The sequence below is a fragment of the Dendrobium catenatum genome, unplaced genomic scaffold, assembly GCF_001605985.2.
Source record: "Dendrobium catenatum unplaced genomic scaffold, ASM160598v2 fragScaff_scaffold_1684, whole genome shotgun sequence".
In the NCBI taxonomy this organism is placed as follows: Eukaryota; Viridiplantae; Streptophyta; class Magnoliopsida; order Asparagales; family Orchidaceae; genus Dendrobium; species Dendrobium catenatum.
In genome coordinates, this window is record NW_021320146.1 from 1,286,444 (window position 1) to 1,303,018 (window position 16,575).

General features: G+C 38.1%; 1 protein-coding gene across 1 annotated transcript in view; it reads right to left on the minus strand.

Moving 5' to 3' along the window:
* LOC110103128 (serine/threonine-protein kinase CTR1) overlaps nt 1-16,276 on the minus strand; it is a 28,017-nt gene extending 11,741 nt beyond the window's left edge. Inside the window, exons 1-8 of the mRNA XM_020831710.2 lie at nt 15,240-16,276; nt 14,573-14,871; nt 14,344-14,488; nt 13,832-13,947; nt 7,383-7,591; nt 6,005-6,316; nt 5,876-5,916; nt 2,672-2,740 (exon numbers count right to left, since the gene is read on the minus strand). Of these exons, the coding sequence (XP_020687369.1) occupies nt 2,672-2,740; nt 5,876-5,916; nt 6,005-6,316; nt 7,383-7,591; nt 13,832-13,947; nt 14,344-14,488; nt 14,573-14,871; nt 15,240-15,593 (1,545 nt within the window). The 5' untranslated portion in view covers nt 15,594-16,276. The remainder of the gene's footprint in view (nt 1-2,671; nt 2,741-5,875; nt 5,917-6,004; nt 6,317-7,382; nt 7,592-13,831; nt 13,948-14,343; nt 14,489-14,572; nt 14,872-15,239) is intronic.
* Between the last annotated feature and the right edge of the window lie 299 nt (nt 16,277-16,575).

Sequence of the window (16,575 nt, forward strand, 5' to 3'; positions counted from 1 at the left end):
CCTCACCATCAATTGCTTAAATTTTGTGGAGCCAAATAGAAACGCTTAACTAGCGATTGTTGAATGGCTGAATTCCAAACCAACAAGGGAGTCGGCGGGATTTTCACTCAGAGGAAGGAGTGGTCGGGCGGACTGTTTATATACTGGAATTGACTTCAGGATACTGCATTTACTGAAGTCTTTCTATATCTACCTACAGGTGAGAGGTAGTGCGTACACTTGTATTCCTAGAGGACTCGCATGTGTTGCAGATCTTTATCATTGCTAGTAGCATTCATATTCGTCCATAGTTCTTCCTATATTCTACTATGGATGGTGTATGACGATTCTTCTACGGTCACTTGTGGGCAAATTGTAATATCTTCCACCATATATAACCCTTTGTCAGTGTTATCCGATGAATGTAATAGAAACTACTGTATTTTTTCTTGCAAAACCATTCTACCAACTATAATTGATTTTAATCTCATTGCTTGGTTGCATCCACTTGTCATCCACAGGCTACTGTCATATTCACTGCACACCAGTCTAATGTCATAGAAAATCGGTGTATTCAGTTGTATGTTAACCAGTGTTGACTGTAGCCTCTTGCCATGCTCACTACCCCTTGCAATGTAGTTCGTAGATACTTTCATCAGTCACAATTTCCTCCATGCTTTGCTTGTGATCTTTTGTATTTATAGCAATTAAGTTGTTACTATTTTCCAGTATACTACATCAGGCATGATTGCTTATAGATAGAATACTGTATATTTATTTGCAAATTAGCCATCATCGATTGAAAGGAAGTTATATCTTTCGCATTACTCTTGCATTGGAGCACAGCGGACCAACTTCAACCACAACTTCCAGGCATTCGCCCTCCCCGATGAGGGCGACCTCAGAAGCTCCTCTCTCGGTCAAGAAAATCTTAATCTTTTATAGCTAAAGACAAGCCTCCCATACAAGATAGATCAATGTTTAAGCTAACAACCTCCTGTCCCCCGCAAGACGCCTCAACTACCTCTACGTGCTACATGCTCCTCTCACATCAACAAGACGACCTCAAATTGACTTTAGACCAGCCTCTTACTATATGCCGGCCTAACTTTTCAACTGACAACGTGGCGACCTCAGATTGGCTCCATACCGAAGTCAACTCAATCCACGAGTTCATCCTACTCGCGCCCCCTTTTACAATATTTATCATTTCACTTGGCATGGATGACCAAGCTACATCAAAGACGGACCGAACAACTACTGTGTCCTGTACACATCCACTATAACTCTCCAAGCCCGATAAAAGGGGGAGGGGGTGAAGGGAAAGAGAGATTGAGATCGATATGTACATCTCTCTTAGATTGATCTATTTTTAACTCCCACATCTAAGGAGAAATACATGTTGTACATTTTTTTTCTTAGCTTAAGCTTTGTAGCATGAAGCCCTCACATCCATTATTGTTATACATCTAGCCAGGATAATAAAGCTTTTGCCTTGATCTACATCTCCTCTCATTGTTTCTCTCTTTTCCCCCAGTATTCTTACTTCATCATCTCCATCTCTTAGCCTCTTGTTCCACAGGTAGCCCAGAGTATAGCCCAACATCATCCGCCGAATAAATCAGGATTCAACAATAAGCACAAGGATAGTTGAAGGGAGAGCTGTCAAAAGTAGAAGGAGATCAACCAGAGATAAACAAAGCAAGTGAATGGGGCGATATCAAGAGTAAATGATAGCAGGCGAGTGAGGTGTGTTACGTGTGTCATGACTAATGAGTTTGGTTGCCTGGAGGGAGCTCTCGCCGCTTTTATGCAACAAGGGTTGGTGTCATGGGTGAAATGAGAGAGAGAGAGAGAGAGAGAACTTCTTTGTGTGAGGTTACAAGCATAAAATATAGGGTAGTTTTGGTGCATGCATTGTGCAAATCATATGATTGTTACATTGCATGCATGAGATACTAATCAAGCTTAATAGGGCTCAAATCAATGTTCAATAAGTAATTGGGCTTAAACATAAGTACTATACTTTTAATTAAACAAAGACTTAATATTTGAGAAAGATTTTGTGGATCAAAGAATTCTCGCTATGTTGATGAAGCATAAGATTAATCATTTGATACCATAATTAAAATATTAAAGCCTTGATAGAAACATGATAAACCTAAGCCCTAAAATTTAGGGTTTAACTATATTAATGGAACCACCAATTAAATAGACGATCCAAATAGGTCTAAATTTTTAGGGAATTAAATTCATCTTGGAATCAATTAAGTTATTGATTAATTAAATAGGATTAATAAGCCCCTCTTTTTTTCTTTTTTTTTGTGTGTGTGGGGGGGGGGGGGGGGGGGTTTGGGGGGTTGGGGTACGGTGCGCTCTTCCTTCACTAAATTACTAGAATAGTACCTAATCCAGTAAAAAGAAAACATCAACTAGATAGAACGCCAGTCCTAAACAACTTATACCAGGTACCATAAGCAATACACCAGAGTAGATGAGGGAAATGGCAATATCTTGTACTTTATCGGAGATTTCTGGGTGGAAAAAGCATTTTTATACATTATTCACATTGCAAATAGGTTTCCCAAAGGCTGCTACCGCTAAATATCTGAAGAAACAAGAAGAAATTTTGCAAACTGATGAACACAGATTCTAACAAAATGAACTAGTTCATCTAATTCTATGAACCTACCTCCCTCAGAAATTCTTTCATCTGATCTTCGTAGAAATCTTGATCATCAAGGACCTTCACAGCAACATCCTGCAAGCTGCGCTTTCAGTTAACAGATCAAAGAAAAAGCACTGAATTGTAATCATGACAATAAAAGTATTAATCTATGTATTGAATTATAATCATGAAACTTAAACATTTGTTAGGAATCTTCAAAGCAATTGAATAGTACACGATTATTACATCATTATAATCTTATGCTCAACACTTTTTCCGAGGTAAGAACTTCTAAAGGATGTGACTATTTAGATGGAGACGAGAGAAAAAGTGCAAGCCTGTAAATTATCACAAACATTTACAATTAATTAAATCTGAGAAGCAACGGTAACAACTGACTTTGGCGTTTTCAAGAATGTAACTTGAAATTTGCTCAGTTAATTTCTTGTTCTTAAACCCATTATTCACCGATACATTAGCAATGAAGACAAGATGATAGCTCGTTAGTCTTGACTTTGTGTGGCTGTTCATTGTATGTGAGTGTGACAGAACCATTCAGATTTGTGAGCCATTCAGACAAATCAGTCCACATAGGTCCAATTTCTCATAGTTCAATGAAAAGAAGTGAAATCGCACAACATAAAAGTTGAATTGGACCAGTTTTAAAGCTTTTTTTGACTCATTATTGGCTTTTGACAAATTTTGCATAATTTAATTTCATTTTCCATTAGATTAAATGTAATAAAGAAAAGGATGATGATGCGGACATCCAACCGTCCATGGTTATCCGAGGAGCTGAAGATCAACGGCTGTCATCGTCCCACGTTATCTTGTATTTTATTTGTAATTTTTAATTTTTATTATGAATTTTCCGTTTTTACCCTCACTTAAGAGGGTCGTCCTTAGGGGCATATGTGTCTTGTTTTAGTTTCTTAGGCCTATATATAGAGGCCCTTTCTTATGTAATGGGATGATGAATTGTTAATGAAATTTTATTCTACTTGTTGTGTATATCCTTGTATGGCTCTGTACTTTGAAGTATTTGTTTTGATGTAATTAGATCTCTATTAGATGCTTCCACTTATGTAATTAAAGAAATGTTATTAGTGTTTTATTCAAATGATGAAAAAAGTTGAGTTTATATATGTGACATTCTACACTAATGTTAAGGGTATGGTGGGGTGTTACATCTAATTAAGTGCTCGACTAGCCTTTGATAACATTAGTATAGAGGGAGAGTTTATAACTTTCAAAAGTATAATCTCTCAATAGAGTTTAGAACTTGATAATTTGGAAAGTCAATGTTTTGTCAATTTATAGGCAAACTTCCTTGCACCTATGGCTTATTGGGGGAAACTGGTGTCACTACCAGGATAAATCATGATGTGGAGCAAACCAGTTTAAAGACATACAAGTTTATATATTGACAACATCAATTAAAGAAAATATCATGATATGGTTTCTTAAAAGGGTCTAATCTAAGTTTTGCTAGCTCAAGAAAAGCCACACTAATTCATGAATTTAGGCATAGAGTCAATGCCTAGAATTTATAGGAAGATAAATTAGGACTTATGCAAAACCAATTTTTTAGTAAAAAAGTAATCATTTGAACCAATTAATGTATGTTCAATGAAACTGAAATTAGTTTGTTCCTTATTTAATAGAGAGTGATGTGGAGAAAAGCAAGCAACAAAGAGGGAAAGAAAATGCAGGACTTAGAGAGAGTGCAAGTGTTGACCCCTAGATATCAAACCACATGAAAATAGGCTAAAACGGCGATTTAAGCAACGTGCATGTGTGTGTGGCGCGTCACCTGGGCGTGCTCCAACCACGACTTCGCATAAGCCACCCATCCGATCCCGAGCCCAATGCCCGCTTCTTGCACACTCGTGCGCGCTTCTGCCTCCTGCTTGCATGAGAAACTCATAAGTTTGTTTGAACACCACACCAACCCATCCGAAACCAATAATTCTAGAGCCCACCAAGAATCCTCCACCTTCTTTTGTCTCTGCCCTACGCAACCAGGTAGCCCAACCAGCTTCTGTGAACAAGATCCAAATTCGCAAGGAATCCACCATTCTACCCCACTTCTAGTTCCGCGGTCGACTCGCAATCAAGCCCAATAGCATCTACAAAACCCGCAAATGGCCTGTATGCTCAATTTTGCACGAAATCGCATGTCTCCCAGCCTGGCCCACTTATAATACTCCCGCACGGCCCAACTCCTCCATTCCGGCCATCGCTCATTAACCCGTGTGCTTGTTCCCTCACACGTTCACGCGAGCCCTGCTCGCTTGTTGCAACCAGCCCGCCGCCCTGAGCGGCTCGACCTGTGCCTCCCGTGTAACTCTGCTCACGATTGCGACACAAGGTTGGGTCTGTCACCCCGGATCCACAGGGCTCTAGGCCGCTACAACCCGTTCCTGTTGACCGGCACCAGGACGCGCCTCCCGCTCCACTTGTTGGGTTCGCCTGCACGCATTAACGGGTGAACACAGTCTGCTTACTTGTGTGTTGGCACAACCTCCCGTACTGGCCTCCCATCTGCCTTACGCGAATAAAACCAGTGATTGAAGTCGCGCCTCTTTTCCCGTCCGCCTCATGGGAAATGAATTGTAGCTAAAAGTCGGACCTCCTGTCCCGCACATGAACAATTCTGTGTGAGCACGCTCGTCCGTTGCACCAACAGCCCGATCACCTCCTCTTCTTGATTGCAAGAATAACTTTCACCTTGATCTCCTCCACGAGGCTCTGATACCACTTGTTATGAATTCTTGAAGGAAGAATAAGGTTCTTTAACTTCTTGGAAGAGAGAGAGGCAGGGAAGGAAGAGAGGCATAATGGCAGTTAATAGGGATCTTATTATTCCTCTAGTAATTGCCTATCCAATACATCATCTTATAGACTATATATAGGGATTTGACACTGGTGTTGTCACTTGCGGAACAACAAACTAAAATTATGCCAATTATTATAAGTTTTTAAATGGTCACTCAAGTCAATCAAGGTTTTAGAAATTTCCTATCATGTCAAAATTTGAGGTTTATCTCCATAATATAGGCCTTTTGTTAACTCAGTTCCAAACCTATTCTGAAGTGGGATCGGAAGATAGACAGTCCCATGAACATCAACAACACAAATTGCAATTTTAAAACCAAAATTAAATTTTAGTTATTTTTTTGCACAAATGAATGCAATTTCAGTGTATTATGAAAAATAAATACTTACAGATCCATGCCATTCTGCACGGAACACTGTTCCAAATGATCCTGCAGACAAAGGTAATGGACAAGAAGTAAAGAAAAGCAAGCATTAACCAAAACAACTAGATTTCACAGAAACTGAAAAAGAAAGTACCAGCACCAACACGCTCCTTGATTTCTAGCTCATCCCATGAAATTTCAAGCCAGTCCATGGCTAGAGATGGTTCAAGACTTGCATGTCTTGGAATACTAGCTTCCTGATGAATTGGCTTATCCTCACACATCATATCATTTTTCCTGCATTCAAACTGTATAGATACTTCCATTTTGGATGGAACATTTGTGTTCCCTCCAACTTGATGATTCGAGATCATGCCTTCTTTATTTGTGTCTTGAATAAATTCTTTGTCCACAATAACTCCAGGATGCGGATGTATAATTTTTACAACAGCTTCATCGAGGAAGCCTGTTATTGTGAAATGATTGAAGATGAACCTTCTAAAATTTAAAATCAACGCAAAAGTTCCATGATTAAAAGTAAACAAAAATAGGAAAATATTGAAAGCAAGAGAATGGAAATGAAGAATTGGAATTCTCCATGCTATAATAAACAATACTTAGCATTCATTTATGATGGTCCACACGTAAAAAAATTCATCATTATACGTGATTGTCATTTCTTTTATAAGGCCTTATAAGAAAAATCTTTGTTATACACCATGGCCTCCAGGTTAGATAGCTTAGAAATCTTATATTTGCATTCAAACGTTTAACAAATAATCTATAGGAATTTTTTTTCTAGCGGATTTAGGAAATCCTTTACAAAGAGGATTCTTAAAGCCTTTTAAGGATACAAGTTATAATTTACCCAATTTGGCATGGCCATGCAGTGGGCTCCAAGAGGTTTTAATCAATGACTTTTTTCAAAAAAGAGTGTCATTGAAATGAAATTTGTTGAAAAAAGAGCTGCTTATACGGAGAGATCTACCAACTTTTCATTTGAAAATCAACGACCCATAACTCTTGCTTTGAAGCCATTGCCTAACTTTATCAGGAGCATTCTCAGCTGGACCTTGAATTTGGACAATATGATGATGAAATTTATGCTCATCTTGAAGCATAGGAGCATCTCATTGGACAACACAGTTCCCAATATGATGATCATGATTAAAATGATAATGAGTAAGCCACTAATGGAGAACGCAAGCAGAGATGGAAGAATCATATTTGTCAATAGAGAATAACACATTATAAAGAAAATATCTGATTGAATCATAGCGTATAAAGCATGGTATATTTTACAGTTCAAGTAAATGCTTCAAAATACACTTTATAAAGAGTATTTCATGCTAAATTTAGCTACATTATTTTCTTTATTTACAACAATGAAGATTTCAGGATTATTATTCTTTCAACACTTAAACAACAGTTTTACACGTTATTTCAACTTAGTAGTCCTAACAGCTTAAGCCCGGCTATAAATTTGTTCCCAGTAAGATAAAGCAGAGAGTTAAACGAATGGCAGTATTTACCTGAGCATTGAGCTTTTCCAACAGGAATACCGGTATGCCCTCGGTTAAGCTTTTTGTTACATGAAGCATCACTTGTATATAATGTTGGGCAACAAGTCAAATGTGATAGTAGAAAAGGTGAAGGCACAAATGAGAGCAACTGTCCATTAATTGAGGAATCTGGATCATAGACGTTTCCTGGCTCCCCAATTAGATCTACAACATATTCCCTGTTTATGAAGAAAGAAAAAAAAAATAAGAAATCCAAAACACGCGGAGAGGAAATAAGATGGCATGTTCATCTCATTAAAGAAAAAGAAACATCTTCTTCTGAAGAGGTCTTACTGGGAGGCTCCGATTTAGTAAAAAAGAAATTTTAGCATGCACAAAGCATAAATAAGCATGACAGCTTTTACCAAGCTTTTGTTAGCTATTAAAAAGAACGCTCGTAATATAAACAAGCTACCATTATGCAGCTACTAAAACATGGGGGCAAAAAGCCATTTCTACTGGAATGCATGTAATAGTTTTCAATGTAGAGCTCAAATCCTATGGTCATCATCAAAATACAAGAATGTTGAGTTTCTTCCTTCTTTCTGATGCAAATCAGAGGGTTTACATTCATCAAAAACATAAATTGTGATCATTAAGATGAATAAATTGATAACAAGTTCTAGTGCTTGCTGTGCCTCCGAAGCTAGTGGCTGCATCTTCAGGAGTGGGTATGTTAAAAGATCTGTGATGTGATGGTATGAAAGTTTGTGGCAAATGATTGTGATGGTTTCTCCAGCTATCGCCACTTTTGTTTGGAGATAGAGGTGAGCTATTGTCCTTGAGATTAAGATGCTCCAACAGAGATTTTTTCTCTTTAACGGATTCCCTTCTTGGTGTATGAGCCTTGTTACTAAGGCCAACAAGACTATGGAAGTTGAAGCTTATCTCCGGCATGGGAATCAACTGAAGATAAATACATGTTAAGGAGTTTACAGGACTTTAACAATCGATTCTTTCTCCTAGATTTTTTTATTATTATAAATCTAAGAGGACTTGGGTAATGATAAAAAAGAGCCTAACGCATGTAAAAGAACAATCAATTAATCTAAATAAAATTTTAAATGGATGTGTTATGCCCTCTACTTATACCCCTTGATTAAGTGGAGGAAATTATCTACTTGTATAACCCAAAAGCCGTGATTTTGTAACTTCTTTTCCTTCTACTTTATCATTGTTCTCTCAAGCTTTATTATGGGTTTGCATGTGACTGATTTTAATCAAGTTTAATACAATATAGATTTATAAGATGTTGGCTCAAGAAAAAAGGCATGTCGGCGTGAATCCCGCTTTGCAGATATAGGATTCAATTTCTCCTTAGTCATATTGTAATTAACCAGATTTCCCCTTAGGATAGTGTCAGGGTTTATTTAGATCTAAATCCTTATTTCTCATGAGCGCAAGCACTCATAATTAACTACCCCTCTTAATACAAAAGAAAGAACTCTTGATTAAGGATGAATAAATTTAAATATTTTAGTCTCAATTGTGGGGGAAAATGGATGTAAACCCAATCAAGATCTCATAGTTCCGTCATCCCGGGTATACCGTAGGTGATGTAGAACCAAGCTAGCCATAATTGGGGTGGGATTATTGATTTAATAGAGTTGTCGATTATGATCTCTCAATTAAGGAAATAGGAATTAAATCAAATCCCAAATCTAAAGTTAATTTGGAGTAATTGATTGAGAGACTTAATTGGGGGGAGCAAAAGGGGAAATGGAGAGGAGGGGTTGACCCTTTTGATGAGGAATTGATTGGAGTGTTTTATGGCTTGCCAATTCTAGACTATCAATTATGGGAGGGACAATTAAGGTCAATCTCCCATTAAATTCAAATTGACATGATTGGGGGAGGTTTCCTAATATAACTCATGTTATTTTAGGAAAGGGATTTTATATTTTGAATAAATTAAAATCTGATTTGAAAATCTTCCTAATTAAAAATGCGCTAATTATGGAAAGTAGTGACTATGCATTTGAAATTTAAAATTTGAAATCAAATGGGAGAGGTGGGGTGTTTATTGACTTGTCAATCTTGGAATATTAATTCGGGAATGAAATCATGGTAATTATCTATTTGAATTTTCAAATAGCATGATTGAAAGAGCTTTCATAGCTTAACTCTTTTCTTTTAGGAAAGAGATTTCAAATTCAAATTTATTTAAATTTGAAATGTTTTGACTTTCCAAAATTTACAAGAATTTAAATTAGGAAAGTAATGAATGCTTGGTTTCAAAATTTTGGAGCCAAGGAGAGGGGGGTGGTGGCCGGGGGCTAGGAAGGTAGTGGGGCTGGTGGTTGGGTGGGGGAAGGGTTCGGCCAAAGGTTGGGGAAAGTGGAGGCCGGCGGCTTGGTGGTGGTGGATGGGCTGAGAGGTGGGGTAGGACTGAGGAAGAGGAATGGTATCAGAGCGAGATGAAGGTGGCGGCTAGGGGAGAAGTAGGAGAGATAATCGGTGGAGAAGATAAACCACGAGCTGAACGCTTCCTACAGCTGATGGGTAATACTTTTCCCTCACCTAGGGACTTCAAACTACGAGCCCGGATGCTTCCTACTACTGGTGGGTAGTACGTTGCCCTCACCTAGGGACTTCAACTCTCATAAAAAACTCTCAAAGCTCTTAAGAGCTAAGTGCAGAATTTTCTCTTAATAATCATCCATCCCTCAAAAAGAAAGGGGGCTATAAATAGCCAAAATGCAATAATAAGACAAATGAAAAAAGTGCCCCTTGGGGTCACATAGGTCTACTCCCTCAAGTGAGGGTAAAAATGAAAAAAATGCATAAATAAATCAAAATACAAATAATAACTCAAAATAAAGTGGTATAATCATGACCGTCGATTTTTTGCTCCTCTGATAAACTATCACGATCGGATCTCTTCATCATTCTCCAGGGGGTGGAAAAAGAGCTCGATTCTGTCGAGTATGCATCCCGGGAATGCAACCATGCTCTGATAACAAAATGATGTAGAACCAAGCTAGCCATGATTAGGGTGGGATTATTGATTTAATAGAGTTGTCAATTATGATCTCTCAATTAAGAAAATAGGAATTAAATCAAATCTCAAATCTAAAGTTAATTTGGAGTACTTGATTGAAAGACTTAATTGGGAGGAGCAAAAGGGGAAAGGGAGAGAGGGAGGGGACGGCCCCTTTGATGAGGACTTGATTGGAGTGTTTTATGACTTGCCAATCCTATGCTATCAATTATGGGAGGAAAAATTAAGGGCAATCTCCCATTAAATTCAAATTGGTATGATTGGGGGAGGTTTCCTAATATAACTCATGTTATTTTAGGAAAGTGATTTCATATTTTGAATAAATTAAAATCTGATTTGAAAACCTTCCTAATTTAAAATGTGCTAATTATGGAAAGTAGTGACTATGCCTTTGAAATTTAAAATTTGTAATCAAAGGGGAGAGGTGGGGTATTTAATGACTTGTCAACCTTGGAATATTAATTCGGGAAAGAAATCATGATAATTATCTATTTGAATTTTAAATAGCATGCTGAAAGAGCTTTCCTAACATAACTCTTTTCTTTTAGGAAAGAGATTTTAAATTCAAAATTATTTAAATTTAAAATCTTTTGACTTTTCAAATTTACAAGAAGTTAAATTAGGAAGGTAATGAATGCTTGGTTTTGAAATTTTGGAGCCAAGGGGACGGGGGGATGGTGGCCAAGGGCTAGGAAGGTAATAGGGCCAGTGGTTGGATGGGAAAATGGTTCGGCCAAAGGTTGGGGGAAGTGGAGGCCGGCTATTGGTGGAGGTGGATGGATCGATAGGTGGCAAAGGAATGAGGAAGAGGAATGGTATTAGAGCGAAATGAAGGTGGCGGCTAGCGGAGAAGGAGGAGAGGGAGTCAGTGGACAAGACAAACCACAACCCCAGATGCTTCTTGTGGCTGATGGGTAATACTTTGCCCTCACCTAGGGACTTCAAATCATGAGCCTGGACACTTCCTGCGGCTAGTGGGTAGTACGTTGCCCTCAAATAGGGACTTCAACTCTCATGGGAACTCTTAAAGCTCTTAAAAGCTAAGTGCAGAATTTACTCTTAATATTCATCGCCTCAAAAAGAAGAGGGGGCTATAAATAGCCAAAATACAATAATAAGACAAATGAAAAAATTTTCCGCTAGGGTCACATAGGCCTACTCCCTCAAGTGAGTGTAAAAATGAAAAAATACATAAATAAATCAAAATATAAATAATAACTAAAAATAAAGTGGTACAATCATCATGACCATCGATCTTCGGCTCCTCTAATAAACTTTCACGGTCGGATGTTCTCATCAGTAGGTTTCAGTCTACCAATGTTAAAAATCATTGACCGTAGTGTCCAGGGAATCTGATTAGCAGCCATGGATTGCCTTCTCTCAGGGTTCCTGAGTAGACTAAGGTGGTTAGATGTTGTTTTAATTATATTGGTTACATCTATTAGAAAACCCATAAGTTAATTTAGTTTTGGGTTTATAACTTAAAAAGTTTAAATTGAAATAGAACTTGTAGCTTCTATTAGAAGTAGCCCATTGACGGATCTTACAATTAAGCTCAACAACAAGGTTGTCCATTAGTTTTGAATTTGGTTGACAGGTCTTACGATTCCAGGTTTAATTTAGAGTGGGACGTACAACTCTACTTATGAGTTGCCCAAAGATGGGTCTTACAATCTAGCTCTATAACAAGGCTGCCCAAAGATTTAATTATTTGGGTAGGTCTTATAACTTCCTCTTGGAAGTTGCTTAAAAGTGAGTCTTATAACCTAATCATTTAGATTAAGATGTCTATTGGTTCAGATTTAATTTAAGAGGAGATTCTCTCAAATAACATGTCTTACAACTTTTTTATAAGATGTTTAAAAGTGGATCTTACAACTTAATCCTTCAGACTAAAATGCCCGTTAACTTTTTTTTTTTTGTTCAGGAGTTTGATATTTCATTTAGAAAATAGATTTTTCGACTCCTATTAGAAGTTGCCTAGTTATTCGGTATGATAGGTCTTACTTCTTCCCTTTGAAAGTATCTCATTAGTAAGTCTTATAATTTAGCCATATAAGCTAAATTGCCCATCAATTTGAATTTGGTTGAGATTTTAGAGATATTGTATTTTATTTAGAAATTCTCTAAAATATGGTTCTTATTACCTCACTTAGAAGTGGCCCAATAATGGGACTTACAACCTAGTCCTATAGACTAGGATGCCCGAAGATTCAATTGTTTGTTTGTTTGTTTGAGTTGACAGCAGTTGTTTGTTAGCTTGACACTAGACTGTGAGTTTTTGTTGTTGATATTTTTGTTAATTAGGGGTTGTTGTTGTTAAAATAGAAAATAAAGGAAGGGAGGGTCATAGGGAAAGAAGTTTAAGAGAGAAAAGAATTTTGAATTGAATAAAAAAGAGTACAATTGAGGTAATTCGTAAAATATTCATATTATTGTTTATTTATTTATAAGCATTTATAAATAAAAAATGCATATTTTAGGTGGTGTACAAAAAGAGAAGAGAACATAACCTAGAAGGATGAATTACAAAATCATGCATAATTGCTCTAATATAATCCTTCCTAAATCAGCCAACTAAACATGGAAGGAGATTGGCATGATCCAGGTGAGCCTCTCATGGATTCACATCCTAGCCGTGGGATTAAAATGCCAAGGGACTGCTGGGATATAACAGGTGAGTCTCCCACGGATTCCCATCCTAGACGTGGGATCAAAATGCAAAGGGACTGTTGGGATTTAATAGGCGAGTCTCCCACGAATTCCCATCCTAGCCGTGGGATTTAACATATATAGTACCTTAATTTCTTATGACAAGTCCCTCCAAAGAGATGCATTACCTTACACAAGTGTATTGATTCATTAAGTTTACATTATCGATCAATAGTAGTATATAATTGTTTATGATAGATAGTTTACTTCCTATGCATTTTTACAGGCCTATTTGTGCAATCAATTTGCATGAAATTTCTTTCATATTTCATTTAAAAGCCCATTAAAAACTCATTGCATCATTTCCTTCACAATGCATATCAATATATGCATTAGTTTGCATTAGGAAACAATAGATCTTGCTCGTCCTGTACTAGCTATGTAATACGAGTAATTAAGCATATGTGAATATGACCGTGCTGCTGCTTTGGTTGAAAAATAAACCACGTGGCTTTTGTAACTCCCAAACAATTTGTAGCATGAACACGATACAACTTACCTAGTTCAAGAATGTTGGATAGGGAGCAGGAAAGGGTTTGCACATAGTTACATGCATGCTCACAGAAACGAAAAAATGTGATGATACAGAAGAAAGAATACATTTGTGCACACATTGCATAGGCATGTTGATCCATCACATATGCATGATAGCATGCACGGATACCAACGATACAAGTAGGGTTTCGAAGGAGAAAAACCTACTAACCTTAACGATTGCCTGGAATCATCAAGTTTTACAAGGCAAGATGTGCCATGTGCAGATGTACAGTACTTGCAGCCTTGAGCTATCCTACATGGCAAACCTATGTAGTCTGCCAATTCCTGCATACCAAAGAGATCATCCAACTAAAGAAATAAGAAAAAGAAATGCCTACATTTAACACTAAGGCTTCGTTTGTGACAGCTTTCTTTCTGCTTCTTAAAGCAATTTCCAGTACAAATTAAAAATTTTTGTACTAAAAAACTACTTTAAGAAGCAAGAAGAATACCGTCCCAAACGAAGCCTAAGTAATTAGTTTTATCCTCTTGAAGAAAGATAAAAAGTTGTTTCACCGCTCATATTCTGTAATTAGCAACGACCAAATGAGCAAATACGCAACATAAAACTGTGAGGATGAAAAGTGAACAAAATAGATTTTGTATCAACTTCTGGACTACGGTTATATTTTTTGTAGGTCTTCTAGAATCAGCATATGAATTCCAATAATGGTTTCTTACTTTGAAAAGGATGGCACGGTGCCTGCAAAGTCCATACGAGATGTTGCCAATACGAATAACTATATGTTGCTCGAAATTCTTTAGCTCTTCACTAAAAGTTTTCCATTTCTGATGAAGTTCTCCTAGCTCTGTTTTGAATGCACCACTACACAATAAGAAATGTAGTAGATTAAAAAAGGAAAATAAATGAAGAAAAAGAAATGTTGAGGCTAAAAAAAGAAAAATATACCCCATAAACTTAGAAACAAGACCAGCAAGTTGTTTCACCATAGCTAATGAAACCCCAAATGCAGAAAAATATTTCAATGCCTTCTTCTCGAGTTCCTTAAGTTGAGAATCTCCATTTCTATCAATGCAGACAACCTCCATTGAAGAATCGCGAGGATCGACTTCGTTGAGTGCTGCCAAACTAGGCAACCTTTTCCCTTCTTCCGAATTATTGCACATCGCCCACAAAAACGGGTCCATTCCCAAAATATTATAGAAGCCATCAGTTATTTTATCAGAGAAAGATAAGCATCCATTGACCTGAAAATCATATCAACACCTTCATGAGTATGATCATTTCTAATTATTTCTTCCCTTTCAGGGGAAAAAAAAATGCAAGAGCAGCGAATTCACAACAAATAATAATAATAATAATAATAATAATAATAAAGATAAATAGCATGTTGGTGATCAGTATCAGATACATTTATTCTATTTTACCGGGGGCTCTAGCAGCAATTCTTATAACAAAAATTTTTCCAAAAAAAAATTTTTAAAACAAAACATTTAATCTTTCAAGAAACGAACATTAAAATAGAAAAAAAAAATTAAAAGAAGAGCTAAAAATCAACCATCTTAAATCTCGTTCTGACATTACACAACCCAACCATTAGCAGAAAAGAACATACCCAAAGACGATAAGACACGATGCTGCTGTCAGAGGACAAACCACAAATCTCCTGTGCTGACTCCTGAAAGAAATAAGGCTGATCTGCAAGAAATGCTTGCGACGCCAATCTGGTCGCCAAAGTAAATTGAGGATAGCAGCTATCCCTCCCGTTCTGCGTCGAATTCTGAGAACACAACTCTTCCATCACGCTCAAATCCCCCGCAAACACATGGTTATTTACATCATCCGCCGTCGTCCAAGTTACACCAGCCGTAACTCCAGATAAGAAATCCTCCTCAAAGCTACTACTCCCTTCACCGCTTGACAGCCTTCGGAGCTGCTGCAGCGGCGCCTTGTCCTGCCCATCGATCATCTCCGCAACAACCGGAACCTCCGATCACAGCAGAGACCAGCAGACTTCGTCATCACAAGGCAGCATGAAAGGCGATCTCGCTCGAAGAAATACGCGCCGATCTCGATCCGCGGGCTGTATATCGTGACCGTGATCAGAAAGCAACTACTCAGTCTAATCATAGGGGGGATCGATGCATGGTAGCTAACGAAAACCCCGCCCCACGGATTTTTGAGGCATTCCAACGGGCCTCACGGGATCCAAGCCGCCGGCCCATCCTAATATTTCGATACCTAAACCCCTTCAGCGCCTAAGAAACCCTAGCTCTCCACTTCCAGCCTCACGACAATCAACTTCTTCTAAGGGAGACCACGGCAAGCGAGACGAACCCCCTTGCTTTATACAGGGCTGAAGTTGATCGGGTAACCGGCCAGGGAGGCAGATGGGCTGTGACCAGAATACGGCGCTGTGAGCTGTCTGTGTTTCAGCCGGCGGCCGTGACAAGAGGTGAGAAAGGCTCCGCAGCGGGAGGTGGGAGGAAGGAATTAAAAAGTGGGCGCGCGAAACGCTAGTCAAATTCGGGTGTTACGCCGCTCATGCTCCCTACACCGTCCACGTGTACAAAGGCCCGTCCGCATTTGACACGTCACCGGTCGAGATGGGACCAGCGCTGACTCGCAAAGGTGGGGGCAATTTCGACGCGGACTGCTAGGTTTAATTTGACTTCCGTGCTGTTTTTTGACTTTTTCAGTAACAGACGAAAAGGGCGGCCGTGTCTTTTTGTGCGTGAGGATGACGGGGTTCCCGTGGAACCGAAGCGGAAAGCTGAAGGTCACCACTAACTGTTGCTGTTTGAAGGCTACCGTCTCCCGGTGGAGAAGTACACTTTAAACGTAGAGCTACATTTGTATTTCAATTAAATGATGATACGAAGCTAATACATATTATATATTAGTTGTGTTAATATTATTAATTATGTATTGGCTAATATATATTATGTACA